Source organism: Anolis carolinensis, chromosome 1, assembly GCF_035594765.1.
Source record: "Anolis carolinensis isolate JA03-04 chromosome 1, rAnoCar3.1.pri, whole genome shotgun sequence".
Taxonomy (NCBI): domain Eukaryota; kingdom Metazoa; phylum Chordata; class Lepidosauria; order Squamata; family Dactyloidae; genus Anolis; species Anolis carolinensis.
In genome coordinates, this window is record NC_085841.1 from 173458343 (window position 1) to 173478636 (window position 20294).

The following is a 20294-nucleotide window of genomic DNA, read 5'->3' on the forward strand; positions in this document are numbered from 1 at the left end:
TCAAAAAGGCCTGAACAACTCAAGGCTAAGATCGACACTACAGCTGTTTGCCCAGTAGCCGTCTATGGGCAGAGTGCTGGCCAGCAACAAAGAAACATGAACAGGCCCTTAACACAATGAAAATGGAAATGCCGAGATGGGCACTTGTCTTGACACTTCTTGACCATGTGCCAAATGATGACATTCATCAAAGACCAGGAATAAAAGCAAGCAGCAAGAAAATGCAGGAAGACTTTGGTGGTACAGCCATGTCATAAGAGAACCAACATCAGGAGCACAAACAGCACTGCATTTGGAGATTGCAGGACGATGACAACGTGGACAAAGGCCAAAAGAAGATGGGTGGACACGATCAACTAAGAAATGTGTGCCTCCAACCTGAAAGCTGAGGATGCCCAAAACAAAGCCCTGTGGAAACAACAGTCACAAGGCTAACCCCTCCATTGGGAAAATAGCTTAGAAAGAAGAATAGAGATGCCTTCTACTCTGCCATATAATTAAGTTTATCAAAACAGATAGTCCACATTATCTGCTTTGAACTGGATTATCTGAGACCCCACAGGGCCTTTCCACACTGCCATATAACTCAGAATATCAAGGCAGAAAATCCCACAATATCTGCTTTACCTGAGTCCACATCCATATATCCCAGTTCAAAGCAGATAATATGGGATTTTATTCTGCTATGAGGAAGGGGCCTCAGATAATCCAGTTCAGAGCAGATGAGGTGGATTATCTGTCTTGATATTCTGGATTATATGGCAGTGTAGAAGAGCCTTAGATTTAGGAGTCTACCGCACTGCCTGTTCTCACTCGCATCCCCCGAGAGGGCCCCCTGCAAGCGCCGTCCTTCCATGGTTGGAAATATTTTTGACTCCGGAGGAAAGGCAGCTGCGCAAGACAGCCCTTCTGGGTGACGTCACGTCCGGCGGTACAGCGAGTGCCTAGCGAAGGGTCCTTGGCTCTCTGTCTGAGGCTCAGCGTTTTCTGGAAGTTTCGTGAGGGCGCCGGAGGAGAAGGCAATCCGTCGCCATCGGAGGCTGTAGAGGGGAGGCCGGGCGCCGTCATGCCGGAGAACTTGAGTGCCAAGGGGAGCCTCATGACCGCCGCCCCGGGGAACCGCGGGAACTCTGGCGGGAACCGCGGCTCCTACCAGGACCGGGACAAGCCCACCCAGATTCGCTTCAGCAACATTGCGGCAGGCAAAGGTAACGGATAAAGGGAGGGGGAGGGGTGCCCCATGTGTCCTGTGCGAGGCCTCCCCCTTACAGGCGGGTAGGAGGGGCCCGTTGGGGAGGCCTTGGTTCTGCCTGTTTGCCTGCTGCCATGATGGATGTGTACCTGCACCGTTATTGTCTCATTACCATCATGTCAATCGGAGCCGCACTATGAGCTTTGTAGTTGGACGGGTGCATCGGAAAGCCGAATCTCCCTTGAAAAATGAGAGTTAAAACGATACCGAATTCCATAGCGCATTTTCGAGGTGCTTCACAAATTGTACAGTTTGTTCCAGCAAAATAGACTCGATTTGAAATAGCTCGTTTATCTCTTAGGCCCCTTCCACACAGCTGAATAAAATCGCACATTTTCTGCTTTGAACTGGAATATATGAAAGTGTGGACTCAGATAACCCACTTCAAAGCAGATATTGTGGGATTTTCATCCTAGATATTCTGGGTTATATGGCTGTGTGGAAGGGGCCCTAAAAAGGGTGAGGGTTAGAGTTTCAGAGGGTTGCTGCAAAGTGCAGCACATAGCCCCCAACATCAGTCATTCACAAGCTATTGTCAAAGGCCCCTTTCAAACAGCCACGTAACCCAGAATATCAAGGCAGAAAATGCCACAATATTTGCTTTGAACTGGGGGGCTCTTCCAGACAGTCCCTATATCCTAGGATCTGATCCCAGATTTTCTGTTTATCCTAGTTTAACTGGCAGTGGTGATTCATATAATCTTGTTTACAGCAGAAAACCTTGGATCAGATTTTGGGATATAGGGCTTGTCTGGAACGGCTTTGCATTATATAACCTGAGGGCCCACCACACAGCCATATAACCCAGAATATCTGCTTTGAACTGCCTTGATATTCTGGGTTATATGGTTGTGCGGAAGGACCCACAGGGCCCTTCTACACAGCTGAATAAAATCCCACATTTTGCTTTGAATAGAATAGGAATATGGTTTTTAACAGTTTCGCCACTGTTTAGTGTGACATTGTGTTGCATTGTTTATTATTTTTTAGTTATTGAATGCGCCTGGGATTGAAACGTGTTTTTAAAGTTACGTCTGTATGTACTTGTTGGCATTGGATATTTGTCCTTTATGTGGTTAGCCAGTCTGAGTCCAGTATTGAGAGATGGGGCGGGATATAAATAAATAATTATTCTTATTCTTATTATATATGACAGTGTGAGCTCAGATAACCCAGTTCAAAGATGATATTATCTGTCTTGATATTCAGGGTTATATGGCTGTGTGGAAGGGCCTTAAAATAGATCAGCATACAGCCGAAACTTTTCCAACCATATTAACAGAGTTAGTGATTGAAATGAAGTGTGAATTTTTGGTTTACAGATGTTAAGTGTAATTATGTGTTTGTATTTTAAAAGGGTCAGTATTTCAGTTATAGCATCTCTGCACTCGGAGGTTGGTTGCCATGGAGAAGTGGGCGGAGTTAACTGCCAGTTTGTTGGAGAAGTGCAGGTTTAAAAAAAACAGTCTGTGCTCTAATGAGGCACAGGGAAGACTGATCCTGGATTGAAGGGATCAGGGAGGCTCAATTGCTTATTTTTGAGTCAGTTTAAAATAAGTTTGGTGACTTATTTAGTGCAGTCTGTGTCCTGATAAGGTACGGAGTATTTGTGAATGTATATCTCAGGGTGACTGCGGTTTAAAGGTAGTAGAGAAAGAAGTGACATTTTAGGAAGTTCGAATCACCTCATTCTAATATTGCAACTGTTAACTAAAGTGCCTCTAAGGAGAAATGTTATTGTAACCATTAAGCTCTGTGCCTGAATAAACTTGTTATTGTTCCCCAAACATCTAAGCCTCTGTCACATATATTATGAACTGAGTTGTGTTACCATCTAAGTAAATAAGAAGAAAGAAAAACAAGAATTGAAAGGTCTCCTCTCTGAGTTATTTGGTGGCTGCATCTTCCTAAAGTGGTGTCAAGCGTTAATAATGCCCTTTACATTTGGTGGCAGCATTATAAAGACTTTATAATTTGGTGGCAGCGTAAATAAACATCTTTACATTGGTGGCAGCATTTAATAAGATAAAACCCTTCTTTACAGTGATAGAACTGGATAACTTAACTCAATAAACAGTATGTGATGCCAATCATGAAATATACTGTGTTGTTGAAGGCTTCAGATTTTTAATACGTTTGTTTAGAAATAAGACTAAGATACTACTTTGGAGTAGGCTTGTTTTCTGCTGCCCTGGAAACTAGGGCACACAGCCATATAACCCAAAATAACAAGGCAGAAAATCACACAATATCTACTGTGAACTGGGCTATCTGAGTCCACACTGCCATAAACCTGTATCCCTGTTCAGAGCAGATAATCTGGGATTTTATTTAGGTCTGTGGAAGGGGCCTAGGACTCGGAGCAATGGGTTTGAATTACAGGAAAGGAGATTCCACCTAAATGTTAGAAAGAACTTCCTCACTGTAATTGCTATTCAGCAGTGGAACTCTGTGCCATGGAGTGTGGTGGAAGCTCCTTCCTTGGGAGCTTTTAAACAGGCTTGATGGCCATTGGTTGGGGGTAGTTTGTTTGTATTTTTTCTGCATGGCAGGGGGTTGGACTAAATGGCCCATGTGGACTCTTCCAACTCTGATTCTATAATTTGGGATAGCAAACTATGCTTATTTTTTGTTTTACTGTAATAATCGCAAGACTGACGGTTGATTTGTAATATACTTATGTTGTTACCTCCCATTTTAGCGGTTGCAGATGCTGTTAGGACAAGCCTTGGACCAAAAGGAATGGATAAAATGGTAATGCGTATATATTTTAACATAAGAAGGCTTTCAATTTCTTACGGTCACCTTTCAAACAAGGCCAACTCATAAAGAGCTGGGCATGTTTAGCCCGCAGAAGAGAAGGCTGAAAGGAGACGTGATGGCTATGTACAACTATGTGAGGGGAAGTCATAGGGAGGAGGGAGCAAGCTTGTTTTCTGCTGCCCTGGAGACTAGGACACAGAACAATGGCTTCAAACTACAGGAAAGGAGATTCCATCTGAATATTAGGAAGAACTTCCTAACTGTGAGAGCTGTTCAGCCGTGGAACTCTCTGCCCCGGAGTGTGGTGGACGCTTTTAAACAGGCTGGATGGCCATCTGTTGGGGTTGCTTTGAATGCGATTTCCCTGCTTTTGGCAGGAGGTTGGACTGGATGGCCCATGAGGTCCCTTCCAACTCTATGATTCTATGTTTTGTGATCAGGAGGCTTCAAAAGTGAATAAGTGAAAGAAGAGACAGAAGGAGCACTGTGAAAAAGTGTGGCATAAGGCTTGATGAATGTATAGAAGGAGCTGTCTTGTACAGTTGTGTTTGTCCTACAATTTTTTTTAAAGTGTAAATTGTCCTGCAACGATCATGAAAGTTATCTTTATTCTGTAATGAGGCTTAAAATCAGATTGAAATGAATAATCCATTTTGTTTAGGAATCCTTTAATTTTAAATATCATCTATTCTGCATATGTGCCCAAGTGTGTCAGATTGAAGACTGGCTAAAGGTTACCCAATACAGTGAGTTTCATTAAAGGTCTTTTCAGCAAAGTTCTAGCCTTTTTAGCCAATTGGAAGCCTGGATACTCTCAAAACCGTGTTCTCTTGTCAACTTGGCCAGTTTTCCTCAGAGATCTGAAGCTAGAATAATCAGAGGGATAGGACATGGCTGATTGCCACAGTTTGCCTCCATGGAATTATAAGGGCAGTTGATGAAGTACAGGGGAGGCTAGAGAAATGCAACATTTAAATACTCATAATATCATTGAATTTTTGTTTATTTTTTATTTTATTTTTAACCACCCTGAGTCTCCTTGGGGAGATAGGGCAATCTATAAATAAAGTTTATCATCATCATAATCATGAGCTAACTCTTAGTAGAAAAGTCTCTAGAATACAATATAAAGAAACCCTGATTTGTAGATTTTTCTCCCCCCCCCCCCCCCCAGTTAGTATTCAAAAACCTTTGGTTGTGTTTTTCCAGATTCAAGATGGGAAAGGAGATGTAACAATCACAAATGATGGTGCAACAATTTTGAAGCAGATGCAGGTCCTTCACCCTGCAGCCAAAATGGTAAACAGTAGTGTTGTACATTTGTATGGAATTGCTGTTCGTTTTGTGTAGTTTCATTCATTTTCTCATTTTCGTATTTGTTTTCACTAATGAAAATGGGACACCTATATGAATAGAATTTTTGTCTCGCTAACAAAACAAAAAAAACCCAAAATTTTCATGCCATTGGTGGCAATGGAAGGGCTTCAGAGGCTTGTCCCCTGCTCAGATTTAGGCCTAGAGGGGTGAAAATCACCACACGGAGGGCATGTTGATTTAGCCCAGAAACTTTTAAAACATTTGGGTCTTCCGCCCGATTTCTAGCGATTTTCCTTTTTAGAAATAAAATCCCCTATAAAAGCATTCGCTTTTCCTCCCAGCAGCAGCAGCCAGCAACCCAACCAGCCCCAGCGCCCAGCAGCAGCAGAATAGCTGCTTTAGGCGCAGTCCTCCCCTTATATACACTCCCTGCCCAGCCCACTTCAGTGATTCCTTGGCCTCTTATTGGCCAAGGATTACCTCCCCGCCTCATTCTCTGACGCATGAGGAAGTGATTGCAGGCATAGAGGCCATGTGGCTGAAAACGAAAACAGGCACAATGACTGTGCCGCTTTCATTATTGTGTCACCTATCGTTTTGTATAAAAATACCGTCTTATCATTTCATGTAGACCAGTGGTTCCCAAAGTGGGCGCTGCAGCGATCCAGGGGGCAGTGATGGGACTTATTAGGACACGGGGGCAGGGCCAGGGGAGGGGCGGAAGCAGGGGAGGGGTGGGGGCAGGGGAGGGGCGGGGCCTCTTTCCAAGTGCTGGAGACAGGTCTGAGCACCTAAGACGCCTGTTAGGACACGGGGGCGGAGCTAGAGGAGTGGGCGTGGCTTCTTCCCAAGAGCCCGAGACAGGGCTGAGAATCTATACCTCTCCTGAAGCGCTTATTGGGACACAGAGGGCGGAGCTAGGGAAGGGGGCGGGACCTCCTTCCAAGAGCCCAAGACAGGGCTGAGCCTCTATACCTCTCCTGAGAGGCCTTTTAGGACTAAAGCGTGGGGCTAGGGGCAGAGCCACTTCCCAAGAGTGCGAGACAGGGCTGAGCCTCTGTATACCACCCCTGAGGCACTTGTTAGAACACGGAGTCGGGGTATAGAGGTTCAGCCCCGTCAGGCACTTGGGAAGAGGCCCCACCCCCTCCTCTAGCGCCGCCCCCTGTGTCCTGGCAGGTGCCGCAGGACAGGGATAGAAGCTCAGCCCTGCCTCAGAGCTCATAACTTTGCCCATCCCAGTCCTGGCCGCCCATTTGTGGCCCCACCCACCTCCCCCTCCCAGCCCTGCATCTTGGACTAGGGAAGAGGCTCAGCCCCACCCTCTTGAGCAGGAGCCATGCCCACTCCTCTAAGCCATGCCCCCTTTCCAGGGGGTGCTGAGTAATATTTTTTTCTGGAAAGCGGGCAGTAGGCCAAATAAGTTTGGGAACCACTGATGTAGACAAACGGTTGACACAAAATGATAGCAGAAATGAAACGAAGGAAATTTTTTTGCACACATCTCTAGTAAGCAGTACTTCATATCAGATTTCATATCAGACTTTAAAGTGAGGCCAAATCAAGCAGATACTTATGCCTGTCCAATTTTTGAGCCTTTAGGAAACAGTGTATAATGTATTGAAATGACACCTGAGATTTTTTGCTTTTGCAAGTGATCAATTTACTACTCTTGATAGTATTAGAGCAGTTAAAAACTTCATACAATATCTTTTGGTTGTATACAGTTGGTGGAGTTGTCCAAAGCACAAGATATTGAAGCTGGAGATGGCACTACTTCTGTTGTGGTCATTGCCGGTGCTCTCTTAGATGCCTGCTCCAGACTTCTTCAGAAAGGTATGTTTATTTATATATAAATAAGCAGGATAGTAAAAGTCAAATCTCCATTGAGCTACAGTTTATAGTGGGAAACTCAAAATCTTAATTGTTACATAGTGGTTATTGTGTTGCTTACCTGAGACTGCTTCCAGAGTTGTTGAATTGCAAATCCAAGCATTTTGAACTTTTGATTATAATGTGTAGGTCTCTCCAAAGTTGTGAAGCAGCAATCCAGAGGGCTATACAGTTAGACAAAGCAAATATTTATTCCCAAACATTCCAACAGGGTTGGGGTTTATAAAGTAAGAGGGTATTTGATTTACTGCTGTGTTTCTGATGACGAGAGTTGGCACTTATCCAACATAAACGGGCCGGCAGAACATTGGATAAGCGAATATGTTGGATAATGAGGGATCAAGGAAAAGTCTATTAAACATCAAATTAGGTTATGATTTTACAAATTAAGCACCACAACATCATGTTTTTTTAAAAAGATATTTTAAAGATGTTTTTAAATTGTTAGATTTTAGCCTTTCTTGTAAGCCGCCCCGAGCCCTAGGGGAGTGGCGGCATATAAGTTTAAATAATAAATAAATAAATAAATGTTATACAACAAATTTGACAGAAAAAGCAATTCACTACACAGTAATGCTATGTAGTAATTACTGTATTTACAAATTTAGCACCAAAATATCACGATGTATTGAAAACATTGACTACAAAAATGCGTTGGATAATCCAGAACGTTGGATAAGCGAATGTTGGATAAGTGAGACTCTACTGTACTACTAAGTAATACTTGCATAGCCTTGTATAAACCATTCCTTTCTGTGATAACACGTCTTAATAGATTTTAAATGTGGCTTGAAGTACTATGTATTACTAAAGGTAATGTTGTATATATACCTTGCACCCAGGTTAGACATTTTAAGTCAAGGCAAAAAAATGAACATAAATCTTTAAAATGCAGTATTATTTGGTGGAAGGATTGAAATGTGCTGGGGTTCATTTGTAAAATAATGTGTAATACATTGATGTGAGGGCAATAAGCAGGGGAGAAATATAGTAATGTACAGCATATCAAAATATACACTAATTCAGCTGAAAGAAACATTTCAGACTACTCAATGCTCTTGAAAGTTTATGATTTGGATCAATTTTTATCTTAAACTGTAATTAGGAATTCATCCCACCATCATCTCTGAGTCATTCCAGAAGGCACTGGAGAAAGGTGTTGAAGTCTTGACCAGTATGGGACAACCTGTTGAATTGAGTGATAGAGAAACCCTACTTAACAGTGCAACTACAGCATTGAATTCAAAGGTAAGCATAGAAAAGAAAGTATTTTGGAAATGTGTCATTATATCCCAGTTCTTTTTATCCTCTAATTACAGGCTACGTGGGTTAACTTCATCATTGTGATTGTAATTACAACTTGTAATAGTAAATTTGTTGGTAACAAAAACCCAAGTGGTACTCTTAAGAGCACTGCAAAAATATTTGTTGTCTCCTCCTTTCCCTTCTGTGTGGCACTTGTTAAAAGTAAGGCTAGGGTGGCAGTGTAGTTTAATATGAACTGCCCCAGTTTATCTCACAAACATTCAAAGAAGGCTATGCACTTTGCTTTGAATAGTCATATCTCATTTGCTAGTTGCTTAAATAGTGGCAGTTTCAGCAGGTTCATCTCTTAATTTTTAGGGGGACAATGACTGATTGATTTATGCCTAGTTCCTTGAAGCACAGAATCTCTTTGATCTATGTGTGTGATAATTTCATTAGATCAAGAACTCAGTGAAGTAATTCTGTTCAAGGGCCTAAATATTCTAAAGGCACCAGATATTGGAATCTAACCAGGGTCAGCAATGGGTAGTACTTGAATGGAGGCCACCACTGAATCCCAGATTCTGTATACTGTATTTCCGAACTGAAACTAGCACAACCATCTCTGAATTTCTTTGCCTAAGAAAAACCTCCATAAAATGACCTATGACTTGAAGGCATACGCAGTTCTATTGATGAATCCAAAGCTTAATTTAGTCTTGTAATAGTTTTCTCTGTCTCTTAAACCTTAAAGGTGATGGCTATTGCCACTTAATTCAGTTTGATTCATGAAATACGCGAATGATCACAATTTCTCAGGATACCTTTTATTTCTGCATTGTCCACAAAAAGAATGTTCTCTTGCAGAAGTCTGAAGTGATAAGATCCTTTCAATAGTACAGAAAACATATATGCCATCTTATATTTTGTGTTTTACTGTGCATTCTAAAGATAGTTGTGAATCAGTGACACAGAAAAAAAAACACGTGCTGACCTTGGCAGTGAAATCACCCTTGTCCTATTCTGTTCCATTGTGCTGTTTCTCAGTACTGAGGGGGAGTGGGCAAGACCATGTTTATCTGAGCATGTGTAAGGGATCTTCCCTTAGATTTAACTCTGCATGTATTTACCTTTAACATGCAAAGTTAATTGTAATTTATCTTTGATGATCAACAATCGGAAGTTGGAGATTCAGAAGGGAAGAATACAAAAAGTTCCATTTACTTAGAGCTTTGAATTTAAAATGTGAAGTATTGCAGACTAAAGAAAACCAAATTAAATGTCCTTGTTCACAATATTTCTGCAGGTTGTATCACAGTATTCTAGTCTGCTCTCTCCAATGAGTGTAGATGCTGTAATGAAAGTGATAGATCCAACAACAGCCACTGGTGTGGATCTCAGAGACATTAAAATTGTTAAAAAGCTTGGGTAAGTATTCGAATCATATTCAAAAATCCACATTTTGAATGAAATTCGTATTTTATGTTTGTGCTGATTCAAGTTTTTTTTTCCCTAGGGGAACAATTGATGACTGTGAATTGATTGAAGGGCTGGTTCTTACCCAGAAAGTATCCAACACTGGTGTTACCAGAGTAGAAAAGGCTAAGATTGGTCTCATTCAGTTTTGCTTGTCAGCACCAAAAACAGATGTAAGTTGATCTGTTCAAATGTATTTTTTTTAGTTTAGTTTATTAGTTTATGGGCCACCTTTCTCCTGCAAAAGGGAACATAATAATTGACATAATTCTAATGCTACATACGTCAAAAAATAGTGCAGTAAGTGTGCATTACCTTACATTAGCTCATTACAGTACCAAAGATTTAAAACAAGACCAGGCTAATTTCTCTTGGGTTTTATCTATTTGTTATCGTTTCAGTCTCAAATCTAAACTTAGAGTTTTAATTTTAAAATGTCAGGATTTTTGTTGTTAATTTTATGTTTTATATTTTGAATTCACTGGGGTTAGCTTTGGAGTGGATAGGCATAGGATTTTGTGAACAGTAGCTATCTTGTGGTCCGTTATTGATAATTGAATTTGTATAGAAAGTATGCTTAAAGTGTGCGTAATGTGCCACAATGGATCCTGTTATGGAAGAATATTATTGTACCAAGGCTACCTAATCTGGAATTCTTTCCTACAATGCTAACAAATCAATAGGAGTTAGTGGCCTATCAGGAGATAACCTACACAACTTGTTGTTTGAAGCTAGAAAGGCCCTAAGCGTAAGAAAAAAGCTGTCATTGGTAGCATATTCTTACACAAAGTGAACATACACAAACTAAAGCCCTGGTCCTGTACTGGGACATGGAAAGAATAAGGATAGATTCCAGTACTATAAAAAAAAGAAGAGCAGTTCAACATCACCCAAATGTCAAGCAATACTTGCATAAATAAGCAAAACATCATTTAGACTTTCTGGAGACCACTTGAACTCTTCCTTCAAAGTACATCTAAGGATATTTTATTTTTCCACATTTCTTATTATTGCCATTTTGTTGGTAAAACCTACAGAGTTATACATTCAGACCATAGTCAGTAGGGGATTCTAGAGGCAGCTACTCTTTACCCTGCTAGTTGCAAGGAGTCACATAGGGATACAGTAGGCTTGACTTTCAACATGGCCCAAACATGGCCCTTATGTTCTTCCAGTGCTGATGCTGCTAAAAAAAACCTCCCCCACATTGTCCTCCTTTTGTAGGGACTTGAAGACGTAGCTCTTCAATCATGTCGATGAAGAATATTTAGCCTTAATTGTCCTACGTAGTTAATCTCACATCCTGCACTTTATCCCATGCCCTCCATTACTGCAGCTGGTACTTATTTTATTCCAGTGTTTACAACCAGACCATGTTACCAGTAATTTACTGCCATGGTTAGAGAATTGCAGCTTGATTGAATCTGAATTGATGTTTATAGGTTGCATGTGTTTTATTTTATTGTTTTTTTATACTGTGTCCACTTTGATGTTGCTTTAAGTCATCTTGTTCCGTCTATAAGCCGCCCCGAGTCCCTTCGGGAGACGATGGTGGGATATAAGAATAAAGTTATCATTTTTATTTTAAGTAAAGGAAAAGGAGAACAGTTGTGCTAGGCAGGGATGAAAGGATTTTGAAAAAAGGAGCTTTTTTGTCAAAGTTTTTCTTAATTGAGGTATGCTTGCATTTAAAAGTCCTCTTCTTTTTGTTAGATGGATAACCAGATTGTTGTTTCTGACTATACTCAAATGGACAGAGTCTTGCGTGAGGAGAGAGCCTACATTCTGAATTTAGTTAAACAGATCAAGAAAACAGGATGCAATGTGCTGCTCATTCAGAAATCTATTCTACGGTATGCTTTTTCCACTAATTTATACTCACCTCACTACCAAATAATAAGCAGTATTCAGGATTAAAATTGGGTGTCTTTCCATTGTACAGTAAGCTTTCATTGAAATCTATTTCATTAGACTCTTCTAAAATGTGTATATCTGAAAACTAATTCATAGAGCTCTTTCTGTAGAAGTTAGGGTTTACAGGCAGTCCCTGAGTTGCAAACATCTGACTTACAAACAACATGTAGATACGAATGGGGTGGAGGAGACCAGCTGGAGAGTGGTGGAGCTAGCTGTTCCTCCCCAACCAAAGTGAAGGAGGCTGGTGAAGGAAACTGGCAACAACATCCTTTGCCCCTTGTCTCCAGCCACGTCTGGGGAGCCTTGTCTTCTGGCCAGCCTCTCTTGCCCCTCGCCCCAGTGTTGGCTTGAGGAAGGAATGGAGCTCACTGACAGACTCACTTGCATTCCTCCACATCCAACGCTGGGGTAAAGGAGCCTGTTGACAGCCTCCCTTGCCCCAGCATTGGCTGATGAGGGATGCAAGGGAGCCTGTCAACAAGGTCCCTCCCTTACTCTTCAACCAGCTGGCTTGAGTTTTATTTTAAAAATGTACCCATTCCAACATACAAACAAATTCAACTGAAAAGCAAACCTACAGAACCTATCTTGTTCATAACTTGGGGACTGCCTGTACATGAATGGACTTGAGTTTGTAAACTTAGAAAAGAAAGCTTTTGATGATTCCGAATTCTGAACTTTTTGACTTTTTTGGTTTGAACAAGGGATATGCAACTGCAGCAAATATGGGGGCAACTTGTGTTCAAGCCCTCTTATGTTACCATATATGCTCACATTTGTGCAAGCATTTCTTATCATGGAAAAAAAACTGATGGCTTGTGATGTGTGCTTATATCAAATTCAAAGTGATTTTTTTATATCAAAAGGCAATGTCCACCCCACCAACTTGCATCCTGACCCTATTTCCTTTCTTGTTCCTTCTCATTCACATAGGCGTGTAGTGCAGGTTAAAAAAAAACCATTCCTATATACTCATATACAAGTCTAGAAAATTTAGACAAAAAAATTAACCTCAAAAACCTGGCTTGACTCATCAACATTTGAATAGTATACTTTTAGTGGGTTGTGAGTTTTTCGGGCTGTATGGCCATATTCCAGTGTACTTCTAGTCTTCCCAAAAAAGGAAACACCCCTTTTTGTAAATAGAGTGGCAAATATCAATAACTCATTATATCCTGGGAGAATCTAGAAGAAGCACCGACCTCTAATCTCTGCCATGGTGCTGTTTCTGACATTTATGAATGCCTGGGTGGGGAAAGAGTAGCCAGGGCAACTGACCCCCTGAGGTGGCATTAGTGTTTGGTTCTCCTTGGAATGACCCTCGACTTTCCCATGAGTCATATAAAAATCCACAATTTTAACCCCCAAACCTGCCCTCGATTTATACATGAGATTGACTCATACATATATGGTAGGTATCTTCCTTTTTTCCCTTCATGTTTTGCACGTTGCTAAAGCTAGACTTATACTCATGGGAGTTACCTGCCTCCAATCTACCATTGGAGCAACAAGTCAATTAAAGCACTCAGATCCTGCCAATTCAAGAAGGTTCGGGAGTGATGACTTACTTAGTGACATCCTTGGACTTGTATTGCTTTTAATATATTGTAAGCTGCTTTGGGTCCCTTTGTGAGAGAAAAGTGGGATACAAATAAAGATTTATTATTTATTATCCTCTTGCGCTCAAATTAAACAATCGGAATTGAGTGTGGGGATTGATCTTATCAGAGTTGGGATACATTTTCTAACTCATTTTCTATTTCAGGGATGCGCTAAGTGATTTAGCACTACATTTCTTGAACAAAATGAAGATCATGGTGATTAAAGATATTGAACGAGAGGACATTGAGTTTATATGCAAGGTAAGATGGGGTGAGCTGGTTTTGCTTTGTTTGCTTCTAAGATTCAATGGTTCTTTCTGTTAAAATGTCAGTGACATACGTGACAGAATTCCATGGCCGTTTTGAAATTTGTGATGCAGTTCGTTCATGGGATTGGTATGAAAATGTAATGCATGTACTTGTATTTAAGTTGACCTCATGTATAAATTGAGGTCAGGTCTGTGGGCAAAATGACCCCTGGATAAGGTTAATTATTCATTGAGGGGAAAGCCCCAACGCCATATCGCCACTGCCATTTTCTGACCCATGCATTCAAAAAGGCCAGAAGCAGTGCCATAGTGGAGAGAGTAGAGGGAGTTGGTGCTCTTTTGAGGTCCTCCCAGGACCGACTAAAAGCTCTCCTTTTGCAAGCCTTTTACTAAGAGAAGGGAATTGTTATTTTTTTTATTAGAAGTGTTAAGGTATAGTAGTTACATTGACCTGTGGAAAAGCTGACCTGGGTTTTGGGTTAATTTATTTTACTAAAAATTTTAAACTTACACATGCACAGTATGTAAAAGAACTGTGGCCACTGTTCTTATTTCTTCCTGTACAAATAGCAACTGTGTTCATAAACTTTTATGAAAGCAACAGTGGCCTCTTACACTGCTGTCCTATTGTATGTACTCAAACAAAGCGTAATAGAATCTACTTTGAAGTTTATGACTAACCTTAAGTTTGTGTGAGATAGAATATGTCAACTTCTCTTTGTGTTCTTTTTATTTTTTTTAAGACTATTGGTACTAAACCAGTTGCTCATATTGATCAATTCACTGGTGATATGTTGGGAACTGCTGAACTGGCTGAAGAAGTAAATTTAAATGGATCTGGAAAATTAGTGAAGGTAAGAAGAGTTCATATTTGGCTGTATTTTATGCTGCTGAAACAGGTATAGGCATCTTCCATTTTTCGATGGCCCACTTTTAAGATTCGACTCTTCAATTATAACCAAAAGCCATACATACAATGGACTTGAAACAATACCAGAGTAGAACATAACTGAATTAAAATTCAACCAACTTAAAATATAACTAATGTAAAATACAGTGGCCCCATCTATGTCCCCATGGATACCAACATCCATGGATGCTTGCTCCTGTTATTTACAGTGGTGTAGTAAAATTGTGTCCTTTATATAAAAGGTAAAATTCAAAGTTTGTGATTGGCAGTTTTAAATTTCAAAATATTTCAAAGTTGTAGATGGTTGAATCTATAGATGCAGAATCTGTGTCTACAGAGGACCGACTGTACAACTAATTTAAAGCAAACCCAAATTCAAATTCAACCAATCTAAAATACAACTCATTTAAAACAAAACCAAATTCAAATTTAACCGATTTACAATTAAAATGAAAATGTGATAGGCTAGATCACAAAAATAAGGCAAGAAAAATCTGCCACTCCTCAAATAAGTGTAAAATGTCTATAATATATGTAAGGCATTTTAAAATGAATGAAAGTGTCACCTGAGGCTCAAAGATAAATCACCTATGATGAGTCCAAACTGCACTGGACCAAGATAGGCTTCAGATCATTATTATTTGCATTGTTTTAAGATTCAGTGCCATTTCGCTGTCTGTAGCTGGTCTTGCATTGGTGCCAAAGAGAAAACATTTTGTCAAGGCCTTGTGCGACCATTGGCTCAAGGCTGCTTTTTTAAAATTAGGGGAAGTGTCTTAATAAGTGTTTAGCAAAATTAGAAGAAATTACCTTGGAAAGATTGTCCTGATTCTACTGAGGATAAGGACCTTAAGAAAAGTATGAGGCATCCAAGTTATATTGGGCATTTAAAGGTAAAGCTTTTCCCCTGACATTCAGTCTTAATCGTGTCCGACTCTAGGGGTTGGTGCTCATCTCCATTTCTAAGCTGAAGAGACAGCGTTATCGGTAGACACCTCCAAGGTCATGTGGCTGGCATGACTGCATGAAGCGCCATTACTTTCCTGCCTGAACGGTACCTATTGCTCTGCTCACATTTGTATGTTTTCGAACTGCTAGGTTGGCAGAAGTTTGGGGCTAATAGCGGGAGCTCACCTTGCTCCCTGAATTCAAACCGCCGACCTTTGGGTCAGCAAGTTGAGCAGCTCAGCAGTTTAATCCACTGTGCCACTGGGAGCTCCATATTGGGCATTAAGCAATATTTAGTGGAAAGACAGAGTATATATTCATTGAATAAACTCTAGCTCATAATACTGTGACATTTCTATCTGTCACTCTTACATGCCAGAACACTTACATGTTACCTCCATTTGTTCTTATTCTATGGTATTTCATAGAACTTTATTCCATTGTCATTGTTGTTTTCTTTGCAATATGACATTAAAAAGTATGGTTCATAGTAGCAAAAAAAGAAAGAAAAAACCATGACAGTAATTGTGTTTTTGTATTTCAGATTACAGGCTGTGCAAGCCCTGGGAAAACTGTAACTATTGTGGTACGTGGTTCCAACAAACTAGTGATTGAAGAAGCAGAACGTTCAATCCACGATGCTTTGTGTGTCATCCGCTGTTTGGTTAAGAAGAGGTACTAACTGCTTGAACTTGCTGGATCGGTTTAATCATATTTCACGTAACAAATGTGTCTCTAATATTTCAAACTGTTCATTTTTTTTTACTTTAGAGCCCTGATTGCTGGTGGTGGAGCACCAGAAATAGAATTGGCATTACGCTTGAATGAATACTCGCGCATCTTAAGTGGCATGGAGTCTTACTGTGTCCGTGCTTTTGGAGAGGCCCTGGAAATTATCCCATCTACCCTGGCTGAAAATGCAGGCCTTAATCCTATTTCTACTGTTACTGAGTTGAGAAACAGACATGCACAAGGAGAGAAGACTGCTGGCATCAACGTTAGAAAGGTAATAAGCAAAATGTCAAGGCACAAGTAATAGTGCTACAGGTATATCATATTATGCTTATGCAGAATTTTGCCTTTTTGTGAAATTTACTGTTTTGTAGATCTAGTTTATGTTATTCTAACATGTGTAACTTTAAACATGGTCATCTGTAGATAAAAATGCATTATAATACTGTAACTTTGATTGCAAGACTCCCTCAGTTGTAAGATGCAGCCCTATTTCAGCTGTTTAACTTTGGGAAAAGTGTATTTTCAAATCTAGGATGCACCCTTTTTATTTATCATGGACTTCTCTTTATTTCTCTCTTTCTCTTTATTTTTCATACTCCTTGGTATCAGTGATAATGCAGGCAGCTGCAGAGACAGAAAGAGAAAAGTTAGAGGACCTGACTCCAGATCTGTCTTTGCTCTTACTCTCTAGAGACTCTGCCCCCAACCTCCAGAGGCAGAGCTGCTCCGGGCACCTGACCTTGATCCTCGTTTTTTTTTTTTAAAACTGTGATTCCAGAATTCCATCAATTCAAAGACATGTCCCCTTTTTAGAGCCTCAATTTATGGGGAAAATTGCATCCTGGATTTGATGTTATATGGTGCTTGGCCTGTAGCAAGTGGGCAAGGATTGCTTCCTTACCTAAGGAGTCTATGCAGTTTGCATTTTGCTACCCGCCTCTCTTAACGGCTTGATGTCCTGAAATGCAGAAAACATTATTGTAAAGAATGGTACTTCACTTGGGTTGCTAATGTGTGGAGTTCAAGTGGTGTTGAAGGCAATTTACATCACACTACTAGTATGCTCATCCCTTTTCTCCTTCCTTTAAATAAAAAGGAGACCTGGTATTTGTTTTCATTTGTTAGCCCCCTCCTCCAGATATGCACCTTGTTTGGAAGCACTTGCCTCAGGTACACAGATGTTCTCAAGCTTTTTTATGCCAACTGAAATGCAACAGTTTTTAAATTGGAGCTGATTGAGATACTAGTTGCATTATAATCCTGATTCTTGTTACTAGCATTTTATCCTAGATATGAAATACTTAAAAAGAATTTCATTTAACTTGAAAACTGCTAGCTGCAGTTTTGGAGAGTCTGTATAGGAATGCTCTACCTTGTTAATACAGTAGAGTCTCACTTATCCAAGCCTCGCTTATCCAAGCTTCTGGATTATCCAAGCCATTTTTGTAGTCATTGTTTTCAATATATCATGATATTTTGGTGCTAAATTCGTAAATACAGTAATCATAACATTACTGCGTATTGAACTACTCTTTCTGTCAAATTTGTTGTATAACATGATGTTTTGGTGCTTAATTTGTAAAATCATAACCTAATTTGATGTTTAATAGGCTTTTCCTTAATCCCTCCTTATTATCCAAGATATTCGCTTATCCAAGCTTCTGCCGGTCCGTTTAGCTTGAATAAGTGAGACTCTACTGTAGGTTGTGTGCACTTTATTTTTCACTAGATTTATATCTCTTCTACTCCATAGTGAGACCAATGAGAAATAAATATTGACAATAGATTTTTCTGCTTGTGATATCTAATGAACTAAAGTGGCAGTTCTTACATTGTAGGGTGGAATCTCCAATATCCTGGAGGAGTTGGTTGTCCAACCATTGTTGGTATCTGTCAGTGCTCTGACCCTGGCTACAGAAACTGTCCGCAGTATCCTGAAGATTGACGATGTGGTAAGCATAGTTTAAATACTCAGAAATATTCTCTCAAGTGTTTATTTCATTACATTCCACAGATCTGTTACTGCCTTGCATCAGAATGACTTCTCCAGTGACAGTGTTGAAATGTTGAGTTTGTAATGACAACTGATGAAATAGTTGAAATGTAAAGGGGCATTGTAATTATTAGTGGAAATGCTAGAAAACAAAATCATATTGTATAAACTTAGAAAAGTAATAGTGATGAAGTGTTACATACAATATTATCTCGTTTTTTGCAGGTAAACACTCGATGAGAGGTCTAAAGGAAAGGAAAGCACAGATCAGCAACATGTCATTTTGAACATGACGTCTTTACAGAAACTCTGTGTTGGATATCTGCTTAATTCCAAGTTACACTCGTGTACTTTTGTCAATTTAAATTAATAAAGCCTCAAATTTGAAAGGCTTTGTTTTAATTTTTTATATAACAAAATACTTGAACATACATTACATTTATTGCCAAAATCTTCTTTTCACTTTGCTAAACTGTCCATTTTTAAACCCCACTATTGTAGCTGAAGAGACTTAGGCATTTTCACTTCCTTTGAAATTGAGACTTAATTTGTGGGAATTTAATTAATGGCATGTCTTGGGATGTAACTGTATCAGCTGTTACCGTCAACAATGGATACTGATAAACCTAGCATGTATTTCAGTGAAGTTATACTTAAATGTTGTATGGTATAAATGTAATATTAGTTTCTAAAAGCGGGATCGTCACATCTTAAGAACAGTATCATGAAGAAAATACAAAACATGCACCATTTTCATCCCATTTTGATTACTAAAGACTATGTCTGGAAACACATTTGTCTTTAGTAGTAGATGTTGGTAATTTCTTGTAACCCCTAGAAGTCTGGATGCAGTGGGGCTGGGAAAAGATTGCTCAAACCCAGTAGCATTGTTTCTTTTGTTTTAAGACATAAAGTGAAAAAAGGGTGGGCGACTATTAAGCAGTGATAGTCCCATTTTTTTCCTTCCCCAAAAAGTGGGGGGGGGGGGAGCAACTAATATGCAATGGCAACTATTATGTGATGAAATGCGGATATCTAGAAAGGCACATATTATCCCAGAGACAATATATTCTTCAAACTTGTGAGGAGAAACAGCAAGCACAGATGGTTTCAGGACACTTGTGGCTTGCAGTAATATATGTAAGCAAACAAAACGGGCTCAGGCTACTGCTAATGGATTGTTTGTGAATAGGATGTAGAGTAGCTCTAGCCCAAAGATCATGTGATGCAAGGCTTACTGCTCCTTTGAATTACAGGAGTTATGATACTACAATAAAGTACACAGTGACTGTAAGACATTGCACAAATCCCTCATACGCCTTCATGATAACCGTACATCCCTGCTCCCCACCCAAACCAGTTGGGGGTAAGGGTAGCCGCTCTGCAATGCATATAGAATACATTTAATAAAATAGAGGAGTGTAATGGAAGAGGAGGGACTCTCGCCACCCAGTCCTAAGAAATGGCTGTAACTCACTTTCCCTACCCAAGTAAATCTCAGGTTTTGAATAGCATAGAATCTCCTCCTCCTAAGCTTTGAGACTAGTGACCAACTGCCACCAAATCACAGCTATATCCCAACATTTCTGATGAAAACCAGGACAGATGTGACATAGCAACATTTATGAAATCTACAAGTCACTGAAATCCACAAGCATGTGGACAATTTCAACAGAAAAGAGGAAACCATACAAATGAAGAAACTGGTTACCAGTATTAAAAAAAACACCAGAATCAAGACAGTAAATAAAGAACACAACTCTGAAACGGGAATTCCAGACTGTTGGAAATTACAACCTCCTTCAAGCCGCCTCTAGTAATTTGCTTATCTATAGTCCTGTTGCTTACTCATTGTGTGTACTGAAATGCAGCTTTCTTTCCTTGCTCAGTTTTTCCTGAGAAGTGGGAGAGGTTGCAGACCATGTGATCAGCTCTGAGATGAGCACAGACTATCAGACTTGTTTAGACTTTGGGA

At 40.0% G+C, this 20294-nt stretch overlaps 1 protein-coding gene across 1 annotated transcript; it reads left to right on the forward strand.

Moving 5' to 3' along the window:
* The first annotated feature begins 915 nt into the window (after positions 1-915).
* On the forward strand, positions 916-18708 carry cct4 (chaperonin containing TCP1 subunit 4). The gene is made up of 14 exons (XM_062959141.1): positions 916-1208; positions 3954-4006; positions 5225-5314; positions 7060-7168; positions 8331-8473; positions 9777-9898; positions 9987-10119; positions 11660-11799; positions 13629-13725; positions 14477-14587; positions 16136-16266; positions 16363-16597; positions 18165-18278; positions 18545-18708. Exons 1-14 carry the CDS (start codon positions 1067-1069, stop codon positions 18557-18559), a joined length of 1635 nt encoding a protein of 544 aa, XP_062815211.1. The 5' UTR covers positions 916-1066; the 3' UTR covers positions 18560-18708.
* Positions 18709-20294: the final 1586 nt, after the last annotated feature.